This window comes from Piliocolobus tephrosceles, chromosome 10 (assembly GCF_002776525.5).
Source record: "Piliocolobus tephrosceles isolate RC106 chromosome 10, ASM277652v3, whole genome shotgun sequence".
Classification (NCBI taxonomy): domain Eukaryota; kingdom Metazoa; phylum Chordata; class Mammalia; order Primates; family Cercopithecidae; genus Piliocolobus; species Piliocolobus tephrosceles.
Window position 1 is genome coordinate 47,874,454 of NC_045443.1, and position 16,380 is coordinate 47,890,833.

The 16,380-nt window shown below is 40.7% G+C and overlaps 1 protein-coding gene across 2 annotated transcripts in view; it reads left to right on the plus strand.

The window, feature by feature from the left end:
- DIP2B (disco interacting protein 2 homolog B) overlaps positions 1-16,380 on the plus strand; it is a 260,554-nt gene that overhangs the window by 199,688 nt on the left and 44,486 nt on the right. For both annotated transcript variants that reach the window (XM_023211143.3, XM_023211144.2), the window contains exons 13-20: positions 1,701-1,803; positions 3,585-3,649; positions 5,881-5,974; positions 6,458-6,577; positions 7,669-7,783; positions 8,957-9,096; positions 9,695-9,831; positions 14,891-14,971. In XM_023211143.3, the coding sequence (XP_023066911.2) occupies positions 1,701-1,803; positions 3,585-3,649; positions 5,881-5,974; positions 6,458-6,577; positions 7,669-7,783; positions 8,957-9,096; positions 9,695-9,831; positions 14,891-14,971 (855 nt within the window). The remainder of the gene's footprint in view (positions 1-1,700; positions 1,804-3,584; positions 3,650-5,880; positions 5,975-6,457; positions 6,578-7,668; positions 7,784-8,956; positions 9,097-9,694; positions 9,832-14,890; positions 14,972-16,380) is intronic.

The following is a 16,380-nucleotide window of genomic DNA, read 5'->3' on the forward strand; positions in this document are numbered from 1 at the left end:
CAATGAATTTATTATAAGAAGTTATATCTGGATTGGTTGGGTTAAGAAAGGAAATAAGGGCTGGGCGCAGTGGCTCATCCCTATTATCCTAACACTTTGGGAGGTTTAGGCAGGCGGATCACGTGCGCTCAGGAGTTCGAGACCAGCCTGGGCAACATGGTGAAACTCTGTCTCTACAAAAAAATGCAAAAATTAGCCAGGTGTGGTGGCACATGCCTGTAGTCCCAGCTACTTGGGAGGCTGAGCCTGGGAGCTCAAGGCTGCAGTGAGCCATGATCTTACCACTGCATTCCAGCCTGAGTGAGATTCTGTCTCAAAAAGAAAAAAAAGGAAACCAGCTTTAGTTATTCAGGTGAGCTCAAGCTTATGGTAGAGAGCAGAGAGCAAAGTAGATTGAGCTTCAGACAGTAAGGAAATAGAGCAGGCAGGGCTTAGTTGCTGATGCTGGAGAGGGAGAAAGCAAGACAGACTCAGATTTCTCACTTAGGCAACTTGGATTGATGGCAGCATCCTTCCCTAAGATAGAAAATACAACAGGAAGAGTTCCCATGGGCAGGGACTGGGGTAAAGACGGCAGTGATGGATATATGGGTTTCCCAGGATTACTAGACATTCCAGGGGATTAGTTGACTCTGTCAGTCTGGATCTCTCTGGAGGAGAGGCCTGCGTTGAAGGTAGAGAACTCGCAGTTACTAGGAATGCAGTAACCTACTGGAATAAAGTGAAAAGAGATGAGGAAGGAGAGCAGAACTCTCAGGGAACAGCACATTGAAGAGATGGGCGGAAAACGTGGAGGAGCAATGGGAGAGGGACAGACACACAGAGACAGACTAGAAGGAGAAAACATCAAGAAGGAGAGTAGTCAAATTTTGCAGAAAGGTTTGATAAGGTATGCAAAATGTCCTTTCCATTTAACCATTAAAAAATTGGGGCTGGTCCCAAGGTAGTGAATTATCTCCGTTGATTGTTCACAGTCAGGTACAGATCAAACTCCTGTTCTACTCTTTTTCTCCTTCTCACTATTGCCCTTGGCAAGACTTAACTTTTTTTTAAAGTTGAACTGGGCACAGTGGCATACACCTATAGTTCCAGCTACTGAGGAGGCTGAACTGGGAGGATTGCTTGAACCCAGGAGTTCCAATCCAGCCTGGGCAACATGGTGAGACTCCATCTCTTAAAAGAAAGAAAGAAAGGAAAGTTGATAGTCCTGGTAAAAAGCAACTTGAATGGAACATTAAGGGTAAAAGCAAAATTATAGTTGAACGATTTGGAGGAGCAAATAGGCCATTCGTTTCTAGTTCTTCCTTACAAAATTGGGTGCTTCTAATACACAGAGACCGCGTCTTACATACCTTTCACTCTTCAGTGCTGTGCTTGACTTGTATTTATTTGATACCGTGTTTCTATTAATTTAGCTCCAATCACTTGTTTGTTTTAGCTTTTGAGCAACCACTTCACACTGATGACTATTCAACTTTGAAGTCTTTTACACACATACTTTTGTTGAGCTTTGTCATCCTCCAATCCTATCTTTGTGTGATTTGAGTTTGAGACCCAAGTACATTGCCTTAAATATTCATATTAAACGTGTTAAATTCAGCCCATTATGGTTTTTCTGGCTTTCGTTTTTGGATTCTAGTTTTGTCATTTGAAATAACCCATTTTATTGTGTTTCTTATGTTTCTGCTTTTGTTTTCTAGTATAAAACAAGCAAAGAAGGGAGTGTAATGGGAGTTACAGTGTCCCGGCTTGCAATGTTGTCTCACTGCCAAGCTCTGTCGCAGGCCTGCAATTATTCTGAAGGTCAGACCTCATCCCATGACTGCCTTCATTGTTACCTTCAGAGATGTGTGACTGTGAGCACAATGCTCAGTGACTGGACCTCATTTAATGACCAAATTCAGAGTGAAGTGTCCCAAGACACAGTCTTGGCTTGCTTTTGTTTTCTTCTTTCTCAAAAATATGCTATAGTTTAAAGGAACCAAAATTCTGGCAAACCAAAATGTAAAGCATAATTTCTAGAGTACAGCAATAGAAAACCCTAATTAAAATCATGTTTTTAGTAGCTGTGGAATGTCAGGTATCTCAATCTTCCCCTGCCTGTGTAGTGGGCTACCAACTATACATTTGGAGTCAAAGAAATTCAGCTACCAAAAAGCATAACTTTAGATAGGTTAATATATATTGCAAAAACCACTGTTTGCCTCAGAATGTTCTTTGCAATATTATTTTTTTTAGTGTTTTCCCTATGTAAAATGAAACAGTAAATGGTCATGCTGTATTTTTTAACCAGACAACAATGTTGTTCTATCATGAAATTATATATGTGTATATATAATGGAAGCAATCAAAAAGCCCTTAAATAAGGATTGATTAGGTTATAATACATCCAGGCCAGGCATCGTGGCTCACGCCTGTAATCCCAACACTTCAGGAGGCCGAGGCGGATGGATCACCTGAGGTCAAGAGTTCAAGACCAGCCTGGCCAACATGGTGAAACTCCATCTCTACTAAAAATAACAAAAATGAGCCAGGTGTGGTGGCTTGTGCCTGTAGTCCCAGCTACTTGGGAGGCTGAGGCAGGAGAGTCACTTGCACCCCGGAGGCAGAGGTTGCAGTGTGCCGAAATCATGCCTCTGTACTCTAGCCTGGGTGACAGAGCAAGACTCTGTCTCAAAAAAAAAAGGAAAAAGAAAAAGGTGATAATACATTCATATAATGGCTGGGACATTAAAATTTTTATTTTTGAATATTAAAGATATGGAGAAATTGTTTCAATATATCATTAAGTAGGAACAAGTTAGATACCAAGTTTTGCATACATATAGATTACATATAGATAGATATCTAACATATCTATCTATATGTAAATATGCCTAGAAGTATATGTGTGTATATAGATAGAATGTTTAGAGATATATATGTATATACACCAACTTTTTTTTTTTTTAGGAAGTATCTTTTAGGAAATTTAAATTATATTTGTCAAACTTCCAAAGTTTCTAAAATAAGCATGTATTCTCTACATAATTAGGAAAAAAATACCTCTTGGAAGAAATGCCTAAGTCACAAGACGTTTCTAACTCCTTGTCTCTGTTGTAACCACATTACCCTATGAGCAGTCCTCTACCTGTTTTCAGGAGACCCTCAAAAGCCCCTGAGAACTTAGTCATTTCTCTAAAAACATGAAATCAGGCTGGGCGCTGTGGCTCACGCCTGTAATCCCAGCACATTGGGAGGCCGAAGCAGGAGGATTACTTGAGGTCAGGAGTTCAAGACCAGCCTGACCAACATGGTGAAACTCTCTCTCTACTAAAAATACAAAATTAGCCATACATGCTGGTGTATGCCTGTAATCCCAGCTATTTAGGAGGCTAAGGCAGGAGAATTGCTCGAACCTGGGAGACAGAGGTTGCAGTGAGCTGAGATCACGTCACTGCACTCTAGCCTGGGTGACAGAGGCAAGACTCCATCTAAAAGAAAAAACAAACAAACATCAAATCAGTTTATGAGAGGCAAGTGACATGATTTTGCTACTTAACACTAAACATGATTTCTTTGTCTTCCTGTTTTTTCTATTTTAGGGGAAACAATAGTAAATGTCTTAGACTTTAAGAAGGATGCTGGGCTGTGGCACGGCATGTTTGCGGTAAGCTACTCAGATTTAAGGCCCTTAGTATAAATTGTGCTTGAGATAAGGCCAGCATGCTGTGTAACTGGAGCATCTCTCAGTGCTTGTTTGAAATTTAAGTTCCCTAAAGGTCAGTAATATTTTCCAGAGGCTATATAACCTTTCCATTGGACAGAATGTTTTGAATGACTGCCATGCATAAGCTGCATGCTTTAACTGAAGAACAGTAACAAGGTAGATGGGGATTCTTCCCATTAGAGAGGAACAGGTAGCATACTATGGGTGTTAGACAAAAAAGGTGACTTCCTTCCAGGTCTGGGCTTCAAGGCAGTTTTTATGGAAGAAGTGACAGCTGAGTTGGACTTTGAAAAATAGGTAAGCTTTGGACATACAGAAATTTTTGTAAGGGGATATAGAGGTAGAGAGAGGGGACACTTCAACTGGCAAAACTACCGTATGTAACATGCCATATAGGTGGAGAGAGAAAAAAAATACAGGGTTACCTGAATTGTAAAGGACCTCAGAGAGCATCTAGTCCCACTTACTTGATACTGCAGGAGCTGGAAAAGCATGGGAAATGAATCGTGAGGGAAGGGAGGTGGATCCCTTTTCACCCAGAACCCTCAGAATCTTCGTTATGTTTACTTTCTAGCTGTTTTCTGAAAGCTTTCCCATTTTCTTCTTTATCAGAAGTTAAAAATCCTTTTGAGGAGTTAAGAAGAATCTCTTCTCTGTGATACCAAGTGCAAGATAGGGACATGTGTGAAGAATTAGTTATAAACACCAGTCTTTTCCTGAAACCAAAAGTTTCTCACCAGAGCTAGAAACTTGGAGAGAGAAAATAGTGTCTTGCAGTGGTATCTTGGTTTCTTTGGGCAAATTAGAGAGTGAGCAAAATGGCTAATCTAAATACGAAGGCTTGGTTATTCTACCAGGCTGGGTCTCTTTGGGGACAGGGTGTCAGGTATGCTTGATTGGAGTGGCAGGAGAGACCCTAAATGGCATGACCCCTCCACACCTTCAGCTTTAGCTAGCAAAAAAAAATTAACAGGTGTAGGCAGGACGTCCCGTAAGAAACAGGGACATTTTGATTTCTTGCTTTGTGATGCTTACCTACCCCTTTGTGGCACGTGGCAAGTACGAACATGATAAAAGCATTAAGTGGGTTGGAGGGCAGTTTGGCAGAGTCTGTTAACATTTTAAAAGCATATACTACAGCTGGGCACTGTGACTCAGGCCTGTAGTCCCAGCACTTTGGGAGTCTTAGGCAGGCGAATTACCTGAGGTCAGCAGTTCAAGACCAGCCTGGCCAACATGGTGAAATCCCGACTATACTAACCATACAAAAAGTAACTGGATGTGGTGGTGCACGACTGTAATCCCTGCTACTCGGGAGGCTGTGCAGGAGAATTGTTTGAACCCAGGAGGTGGAGGTTGCAGTGAGCTGAGATCGCACCACTATACTCCAGCCTGGGCAACAGAGCAAGACTCTGTGTCAGATAAATAAATAAATACATACATACATACATACATACACACACACGAGTCCCAGCTACCCTGGAGGCTGAGGCAAGAGAATCACTTGAGTTCAGGAATTGGAGGCCAACCTGGGCAACATAGTGAAAGCCCTGTCCCTCTCTCTTTTTTTTTTAAAAAAGCATATCCCATATGACAGCAGTGCTACATATCCGTATAGGGAAATACTTGCATAAGCCCAGGAAAGGGAGTAGGAATGCGCTCCTTGAAACATTTTTTGTAGTAGCAAAAAATTGTCATTAATAGGGAAATGCCTAAATAATTGTGATGTAGCTAAACAATGGAATACTGTGCTGCAGTTCAAAAAGAATTATGTAGATCTCTTGTACTGATATGCATAGATTTAGCCCTAAAACAATTTAAATGAAAAAAGCAAGTTATAGATATATATATAATATGATGCCTTTTATGTTTAAAAATACTTATATGTTTCTATGGGAACAAATGTCTATGAAAATGCATTGAAAAAAGATTGGAAGGGTATCTGTCAAATTTGTAACTGATTATCTCTGATGAGGAGAGGAGGGAACCAGGTTGGAGGGAAGGTGTTAAAGGAACTTCAATCTTATATTTAATATTTAAGATTGTTTTCAAAGAGCATGTATTTGAGTATTACTTGTATAATTAAAATTGCTAACAAAATATCAGCTCAATTTTAAAATACTAAGTATGTATTTTGTATTGATTACTTTTCTTCTTTCTTTGTTTTTCAGAATGTAATGAATAAGATGCACACAATTAGCGTACCCTACTCTGTTATGAAAACCTGTCCTCTCTCTTGGGTCCAAAGAGTACATGCTCACAAAGGTAGTCACCCGCAGCATCTGAGCTTTAATTATGTGACTGTTTGAATTACGATTTCAGAGAATTTCAAATTTCCTTGTTAGAAACATTTCTATGCCCCTGTCCCTTAACTGTAGAGCTCAGTTACTACAGAATTAGGTACCTTGCCCGTTCATCTCACTGTTGTCCTGTCTTAAGCATTGAGATGAATTTTTTCCAAATGCGAGCTTTGAATTAGATTTGAGTGTCTTGGTATTCACAATTTCCTTGGCTGGGATACTGTGACCTGCCTAGAGGGTCTCAGTGAACAAATAATTGTAGGTCCAGTCAGTTGTCTAAATGTGATAATTTCTGCCTCTGAGCTATTGGCACAATCTCTTTGAAACCTTTTTTATTTTCTCCAAGCAAATATCGTGATTCCCCAAAGTAAAAATGTCTTTATTATGGTATATTACATATGTACCAAATTTATTTTGTATGTTAACTTTATCCCTTTTGAATTTGTAGCCAAGGTAGCTTTAGTAAAATGTCGGGACTTGCACTGGGCTATGATGGCACATCGGGACCAAAGAGATGTGAGCTTGAGTTCCCTCCGAATGTTAATTGTGACTGATGGAGCTAACCCCTGTGAGTATTTCTGCATTGTGGGTCTGGGAATATTCTGTGTTTTGATAGATTAGGGTTTTTTGCCCTGTACTAAGATGTAATTCACATACTGAAAAACTCACTCATTTAAGGTATGTAATTCAGTGGTTTTGGTATATTCACGAGTTGTGCAACCATCATTACAGTCTAAGTTTAGAACAGTTTCATCACCCAAAAAGAAACCACATACCCATTATCAGTCACTCCCCATTTTTCCCCCTACCCCCAGCCCTAGATGACTGCTAATCGATTGCCTGTCTCCCTGGATTTGCCTCTTCTGAACATTTCTTGTAAATGCAGTCATACAGTATGTGGTCTTTGTGATGGGCTTCTTTTAGCATGTTTTTCAGCGTTCATCCATGTTGTAGTATCTGTCAGTACTTCTGCATTCCTTGTTACTACCAAGAAATCGTCCATTGTATAGTTATATCACATTGTATTTACTCATTCATCTTTTGATGCATCTATAAGCTTTTAAACCATTCTTTTTGGCTCATTCATGTATAAGCTCTTTCTGTCATGTAACTGGGTATTCCTGTGTTACCTGCTTTCCTCTACAAGCCCGCAAATCCTGATCCTTCACACAGTAGAGTCAGGTAGAGCACTACACTGTTTGTCATTATGGACTTTTGTCCGTAGTCACATTGATCCTCATAGTCTAAAACACAGACATAGGCTTGACCTTAACATCATATAGAAGGTGGAGCTAAGCCAGTATTAAATTGCACTGCCTATGACAGTTCCTCAGGAATAGTTGCTAAATTATAAACTGGCTGCATATTGCCTGCAGTGTTATCTCTGATACTGATTTGTCAGTTTCATAGGAGCACCCTTATTCCAAGGTGTAACTTTAAATAGTGTCAGTAACCTTTTATGGACTGGATGAGCATTAATTTGTCCTTGACATATATCAAACCGTCTCACAGGGACAGTAAAATATTTGTGTGGAATTAACAATATATAATATGGGTTCTCATGAGAAATAAGTATGTCAGCTTTCTATTCTTTACTATTTTCCTGCAGTAATGAAAATCACAATTTCAGCTTCAGGTTGATCTGTTCCAACTCCTTAGGGTCCGTGTCATCCTGTGATGCCTTCCTGAGTCTGTTCCAAAGCCATGGACTGAAGCCTGAGGCCATCTGTCCGTGCGCCACGTCTGCTGAAGCCATGACTGTAGCAATCCGCAGGTACTGTTCAGGATGTCAGATGCTCTTGATGTATGTTACAACTTGGATGAAATGTACAGTATTTACCAGGAGATGACAAAGGGGTGTTAACTAATTTTCTGAGTAGTTTCAAGCATCTCATTTTTCCCACTCTTGCTCAAAGTGTATGTAGTAAACTGAAAAATTTAATATAATTTTGTATTTGTGAATTAGCTCTTTTTCTGTGCCATTTTGCTCTTCGGAATCCATAGCACCTTAGATTAGAAATAGACTGTTCTTGTTTGTAGCTTAAGTATGAGTAGTGTATCTATAGTATACTCAAGACCATTATGTATGTAAGTATCAGTGAATGTGTGTGTGTGTGTGTGTGTATAGATATACTCTTTTTTGTTTGTTTGTTTGTTTAGATAGGGTCTCTCTTTGTCACCCAGGCTGGAATGCAGTGGCATAATGATGGCTCAATGCAGCCTTGACCTCCTGGGCTCAAACAGTCCTCCTGCCTCAACTTCCTGAGTAGCTAGGACTACAGGCGTGTACCACCAAGCCTGGCTAATTTTTTAATTTTTTTGTAGAGATAGGTTCTTGTTATGTTGCCCAGGCTGGTCTCAAATTATTGGCTTTGAGCAGTCCTCCTTCCTTGGCCTTCCAAAGTGCTGGGGTTGCAAGCATGAGCCACCGCGCCTGGCCCAGTACGCAATACTTGATGATGATGATAATAAATGACCGTGTTGCTGGTTTATGTGTTTACTACACTGCACTTTTTTTAAATTTAATTTTTTAGAGATGGGATCTTCCTCTGTTATCCAGGCTGGAGCACAGTGACATGATCATAGTTCATTGTAGCCTCAACCTCCCGGACTCAGATGGTTCTCCCACCTTAGCCTCCCAAGTAGCTGGGACTACAGGCATGTGCCATCATACCCAGCTAAGTTTTGTATTTTTTGTAGAAATGGGGTCCCACTATGTTGCCCAAGCTGGTCTTGAACTCCTGGCCTCAAGCAATCCTCCTGCCTCAGTGGTTGCTGGGATCATAGGTGTGAGACACCACACCCAGCTCTAATTTGGCATATTTTTGGGGGAGAAAATGGAGAATTTTTTTGGTATTGCAGCCAGAGGAAATTTGTCTTCCTACGTATTTGTATTTTTCTCTTGATGTTATTTCATTCACCAAACTTGATGGGTTTTTCTTTTCAGGCCTGGAGTTCCAGGAGCCCCTTTGCCAGGAAGAGCCATTCTCTCAATGAATGGATTGAGCTATGGGGTAATACGGGTCAATACTGAAGATAAAAATTCAGCACTGACAGTCCAGGATGTGGGGCATGTAATGCCTGGTGGTGAGTTGTGAGGAGCACCATTTGGTTTTTCATAAAGATTTGTCATCAGAGATAATAGAGCCTGATAAAATACAGAATCTCAAACCAGGATTCCTTAATTCAGTACTTAACTCATTTAATTTCTCAGAGCCTCTCTAATAGTTAAGTCATCATAATTATGCCGACCTTCCTGCAGTATTGTATGACTTACCAATTGTGAATGCTTCAGGTCCACTTCTTTACCTGGAAGGCCAAATACTAGAGATGGTAAAGTTATCTGGTTTTCACTGTGATTGCCAAGCCATTGGGACTGACAGAAAATAAGAGCATACTGCTTCCATGAGTGTTTTGAGTTTGACCTGCCTAAGGGTAACACCTCATTCATCTAACCTGTTTATTTGGGCTTTGCATTTATCTTTAATATGTCACTGTCTATATAAGCTTTACATTTCAAATATACTTATGTAGTTTCAGGTTTATGTTTAGCATTCCTGTTTGGTATTTTTACTTAATGCCACTCAGTAAAGGCAAGACTTTCTTGGGTTCACAGGATGGAGTTGTTATTTTACAAAAGTTTTCTAGAATCTTTGTCCCTTAACCTGTATTTTCTGTACGTTAGGGATGATGTGCATTGTGAAACCAGATGGACCTCCCCAGCTCTGCAAAACAGATGAAATTGGAGAAATCTGTGTTAGCTCCAGAACTGGAGGCATGATGTACTTTGGGCTTGCCGGTGTGACAAAAAATACATTTGAGGTACATGTTATTAACATTTCACAGGGAAAATGTTTGGTGAGGTCAGAATGTTATGAGGGCAGATCCCCTGGCTGATGGGACATAGCATAACACGTGGTTGAGAGTGTGTACTCTAGAGCTAGACTTGCCTAAGTTCAAATTCTGACTCTGCCAGTCACTAGGTGCCTTTGGGTGAGTTGGTTAACCTCTCTGTGCCCCAATTTCCATATCTTTAAAATATGAGTAATAATTGTATCTATGTCATAGGATTGTTGTGAGCACTAGTTGAGTTAATGTTTTATAAAGTGCTTAGAAAGAGCATCTGGGCCGGGCGCGGTGGCTCAAGCCTGTAATCCCAGCACTTTGGGAGGCTGAGATGGGCGGATCACGAGGTCAGGAGATCGAGACCATCCTGGCTAACACGGTGAAACCCCATCTCTACTAAAAAATACAAAAAACTAGCCGGGCGACATGGCGGGCGCCTGTAGTCCCAGCTACTCGGGAGGCTGAGGCAGGAGAATGGCATAAACCCGGGAGGCGGAGCTTGCAGTGAGCTGAGATCCGGCCACTGCACTCCAGCCTGGGCGACAGAGCGAGACTCCGTCTCAAAAAAAAAAAAAGAAAGAAAGAAAGAGCATCTGGCATATAGGAAGTGCTGTTGTGTATCTGTTAGATTTTTTAAAAGGGTAAGATGAGCTGGGCATGGTAGCTCATGCCTGTAATCCCAACACCTTTGGAGGTTGAAGCAGAAGGATTGCTGAGGCCAGGAGTTTGAGACCAGCCTAGGCAACGTAGCAAGATCCCATCTCTACCACAAAATTTAAAAAATTAGCCAGGCATGGTGGTGCATGGCTGTGGTCCCAGCTACTCAAAAGGCTGATGCAGGAGGATCCCTTGAGCCCAGGAATTCAAGGCTGCAGTGAGCTATGATCATGCCACTGCATTCCAGCTTAGGGGACAGAGCAAGACCCTGTCTCAAAAACACGTGCATGCACACGCACACACACAAAGAAAAACAACAAAATAAAAATTAAAAAAAAAATGGTAAGAGGCCTCACAAAAATTCACTCTGGTGAATTTACCATGGTTTGAGCTTCGTAAATTCAAATTTAATTTCGAGAGTAAACTCCAATTATGCTCAGTTACTAATTAAAAATGAAGACTGTCCTTTCACAGGAGTCAGGTTGCTCATATTATTCAGTCTTTCAGTCAGACAAATATTTTTTGAGCACCTTTTATGTGTCTGGTAATGTTCCAGATGCTTGGGGTTCATCAGAAAACAAAACAAAGCTCCTTGTGGAGCTCGTGTTCTTGTGGGGCCAGCACATTCTAGCTAAACTAGCACATGGTTTTCCTGCAGGCACTTCTGCATGCGAAGCCAGGTTGTAATGGAAACTTTGCCTAGTGAACCTGGAAGTCAGAATAGGGGCGGTTAATTGTCTACATTTAATAATTGGAATTAACCTGTCTCAGGATACACTTTAGGGACCAGAGAAATTCACCATGCCAGGCGTGGGCATTCATAAGCTCTTCAACCGTGTGTTTACTGCCGGTCTCTTGCTTTACTTTCCTAGGTGATTGATTTACCTCCCTTGAACATGTATATGCATTTAACTAGTTAAATCTCACCCTATTTATCTCTGTCACCCAGGCTGGAATACAGTAGCTCAATCATAGCTCACTGCAGCCTTCAACTCCTGGCCTCAGATGATCCTCTCATCTTGACCTCCCAAAGTGCAAGAATTATAGGCATGAGCCATTGTGTCTGTAATTTTTCTTCATGGACTTTTCCTTACTATAAACAAGAGCCTCAAGCAGTGTTTGAAGATACTGATAATATTTTATTTCATTACCTTTCCTATGAGACAGTTCCCTAGCCAGAATTCTCAGACTTAATACCAAACTGCTAGGCCTATAGTGATGAAGAAAATTTGAAATCTGCAGTGTAAATTTAGTGATAGTGAAGTAGAATAAAAATCCTACCAGAAAAGGACAAAGCTAGTATCTGGGTTTTCCAAATTAAAGTTCCCAGTATTTTTCTTCCTGGTTTCTTACATTTAAATCCTGAGAGAGTTTACCAATGTAGTTAACATTTCACTGGAGAAAAGATCTTGGTTTTGAATTTGTTTTGTGGTTTTGGGGGGTTTTTTTTTAGGTGAAGTCTCACTCTGTCACCCAGGCGGAGTGCAATGGCGTGATCTCGGCTCACTGCCACCTCTGCCTCCCGGGTTCAAGCAATTCTTCTGCCTCAGCCTCCCGAGTAGCTGGGATTACAGGTGCCTGCCACCACCCCGGCTAGTTTTTTTTGTATCTTAAGTAGAGATGGGGTTTCACCATCTTGGCCAGGCTGGTCTTGAACTCCTGACCTCAGGTGTTCCACCCTCCTCGGCCTCCCAAAGTGCTGGGGTTACAGGCATGAGCCACCACACCGGGCCAAGATCTAGTATCGACTAGTCGGAAAATAAAAATATTTTATAAATAATGCTACCAGGGAGAAAAACTTCTGTGACGTGTATGATAACAGAGAGTTGATTTTCCATCACTCCCATGTGCTAGCTATTTGAGGCAAGTGAAACTCACTTCTTCATCTGTAAAATGGAAATACTAATGCTGTTTCTATAGGATTAATTTGAGGATTAACTGTAAAGCAAGTAAACCGTGCCTGGTACTGATAAGCATTTCGTGTTGTCATAATTATTATTTTCTATAAAAAATAAATCTTAAAAATTATCCAGATGAGGCTGGGAGCAGTTGCTCATACCTGTGATCCTAGCACTTTGAGAGTCTGAGGTGGGTGGATCACCTGAGATGAAGAGTTCAAGACTGGCAAGGTGTGGTGGCTCATGCCTGTAATCCCAGCACTTTGGGAGGCCGGGGCGGGCGGGTCACGAGGTCAGGAGATCGAGACCTTCCTGGCTAACGTGGTGAAACCCCATCTCTACTAAAAATTCAAAAAATTAGCCGGGTGTGGTGGTGGGTGCCTGTAGTCCCGGCTACTCGGGAGGCTGAGGCAGGAGAATGGCTTGAACCCGGGAGGCGGAACTTGCAGTGAGCCAAGACTGTGCCACCGCACTCCAGTCTGGGCGACAGAGCAAGACTCCGTCTCAAAAAAAAAGAAAAGAGTTCAAGATCAGCCTGCCCAACATGGTGAAACCTCGTCTACTAAAAATACAAAATTTAGCTGGGTGTTGGTGGTGGACACCTGTAATCCCAGCTACTCAGGAGGCTGAGGCAGGAGAATCGCTGGAACCCAGGAGGCAGAGTTTGCAGTGAGTCGAGACTGTGCCTCTGCACTACAGCCTGGATAACAGAGCAAAAAACTCTGTCTTAAAAAAAAAAATTATCTGGGTGCTGTGGTTCACACCTGTAGTCCCAGCTATTCCGGAGTGTGAGATGGGATCACATGGGCCCAGGAGGTTAAGGCTGTACTGCACCATTATCGCGCCTGTGACTAGCCACTGCATTCCAGCCTGGGCAACATAGTGAGGACCTCATCTCTTATTTATTTATAAATAAATAAATAAATAAATAGTAGGGGGCAGCTATCAGGTAGAAAAAATAGATAAGAGACATGAATAGGCTACTCACAAAAGAAATACAAATGCCTGGGCAACATAGTGAGGACCTCATCTCTTATATATAAATAAATAAATAAATAGATAGATAGATAGATAGATAGATAGATAGATAGTAGGGGGCAGCTATCAGGTAGAAAAAATAGGTAAGAGACATGAATAGGCTACTCACAAAAGAAATACAAATGCCCAGAAAACAAAGGAGAAGAAATTCACACATATTACTTATAAAATGCAATTAAAGCAATAATGAGATTAATGTCTACTGTCTTGGATTTAAAGACTTTTTTTTAAGTCTGAGTATGGTGGCTCACTCCTGTAATCCCAACCCTTTGGGAAGCCAAGGCAGGAGGATTGCTTGAGACTAGGAGTTCAATACCAGTCTGGACAACATAGCGAGACCCATCTCTACAAACAAATTAAAAATTAGCCAGGCGTGGTAATGCACACCTGTAGTCCCAGCTACTTGGGAGGCTGAGGTGGGAGGATTGTTTGAGCCTAGGAGTTTGAGGCTGCGGTGAGTTATGATTGCACCATTGCACTCCAGCCTGGGCAACAAAGTGAGACTAATCTCATTAAAAAAAAAAATCTTTTTTTTTTTTTTTTAATGAATTAACAATGGGATATATTTTTTGGTACTTGATTGGCAAAGTTTGGAAAAATGGATCGCACACAGTATTAGGCAGGACATGGGAAAAACCAGACATTCTAATATGGTATTAATGAGTGTAAATGGATACAACAGTTTTAGAGGCCAGCAAATTAAAACTGAAAAGACTCATGTCTTTTGTACAGATGCGTAAATGAATACAGCACTATTCATTAAAGCACTTTTATAATAGTGAAACATTAGAATGGCCTATCCAGCTGTAATAAAAGACTGGTTACATTCTAATAGCTACCATTTCCTGAATACTGACTCTGGGTCAGATACCATACTTGTTTCTGCAAATCTGTTTGCATTCCTTAATCTTTACTCCAAGCCTGTGAGAGGCACAGAGTACTCCGTTAAATGGCTGCAAAACAGAGGTTCAGAAAAATCCAGCCACTTGCCCAAAGTCTATGTTACTAGTAAGTGGCAGAGCCAGAAATTGAATTGACGCCAATGACTATGCTGTCCTGTCCCCCATGAAATGGCATATTACAGAGCTATTTTACAAAGTGGGCTAAGTCAACTCTTACTAACTTGGAAGGGTATCTGAGATATACTTTGTAGAAAAACAAGTTGCAAAAAATATAATATCTGTTTGAAGAAAAATAACTCAGTACATTTATTTATATATACATATATTTATATATTTATGTATACATGTTTATATCTTCTTAAAGGTCCAGAGAGATAAACAATAAATTGTAATTATTTGTTATCTCTTTAAAAGGGATGGAATTACTGGATTCACTATTATATTATTTTTTCACTGAGCATGTATTTTAATAACACTTTTTAAAAATTACATATACTTTCTAAGAAAAAGCAAAGTTTTTCACTTCATTTTGTCTGTTAGGTAATTCCAGTGAATTCTGCAGGCTCTCCTGTTGGGGATGTGCCATTCATCCGATCAGGATTGCTGGGGTTTGTAGGGCCGGTAAGTGATGCTCTCATGTTGATTTTGTTACATTTGATCCAAATATTTGGACTTTAATTCACAGAACAGAACAAATTCTGATTAGTCCAAGAGTGTTACAGAACCACTTCACTTATATTTAGAGCAGTTCTTGTAAGGATGTCATAAAATGAGTTAGTGTTTATCATTTCCACTACCCAGATTCATTTGACTCCTTCAAACTAAGACATTTTTTATTTTCTTTTTTTCCCCACTGAGGTCAGAAGACATGATGAGACATCTTTTTATTTTCAGAACTCTTTTCACTTATTCTCACTATCTGATTTGATTAACATGTTGCAGTGAGTTAGAGAGTGCTGGAAAAAGTTATCTTCAGTAGCAAAGACAAACTATAATACATAGTGTACAGAGCATTTTCATGTAAACGATTGGCACTATGTGATATGTAATAGTAAATCCTTTGAGTGAAAACAGTTTGGGCCGGGCGTGGTGGCTCATGCCTGTAATCCCAGCAGTTTGGGAGGCCGAGGTGGGTGGATCACCTGAGGTCAGGAGTTCAAGACCAGCCTGGCCAACATGGCAAAACCCTGTCTCTACTAAAAATACAAAAATTAGCTGGGTGTGGTGGCGTGTGACTGTAATTCCAGTTACTTGGGAGGCTGAGGTAAGAAAATCGCTTGAACCCTGGGATGTGGAGATCACACCACTATGCTCCAACCTGGGCAACAGAGCAAGACTTCATTTCAAAAAACAAAAACGAAACAAAACAAAAAAAAAAACAGTTTGTTATTCAGAACACAGTATTTATAGGTACAAGATGAGAGACAATCAGGACATGAAAAGCCTATTCTCAAAGAGCTCACAGTGAACTTGATGAGCCCAAGGATGGCAGAGATCTAGGTCATGGAGGGGCTTTGCATGACATCATGGGAAGTAGGATTTTATTTTGTAAGTAATAGTTATTATTCCTAACTAAGCCCATATCCCTCCATTCATCTCTAATTACCTCCTACCCTCTCTTCTTTTCCACTTAACATCTTCAGTCATATAAGAGATCTAATTTTATTTTATTTCTTCCTTGCCATTTATGGAGGGGCAGCGTGGGTGAGGACATAGATCTAGGAGAATCACTCTTGACTTTTTCACTTAGCACCAGGAAATTCTCAGAGACCCGCCTCTTTTTAGCTTACAGCTCCATGATTGAGGTCCAAGATGGAGCTCCAAGCCTCTCATCTGCATTCCAAGAAACAGGGAAAGGTGCAGTCCTCTTCTTTAAAGGAAGATTCCCTGAAGCTGCTGTGCAACACTTTCACTTATTGGTCTGAACTAGTCCTACAGCCACACCTAGCTGCAAGGGAGACTGGAATGTAGTCTTTATTTTGGTCAGCCATGCCCAGGTGAAAATTATCCTACTGTGAACAAAATGGAGA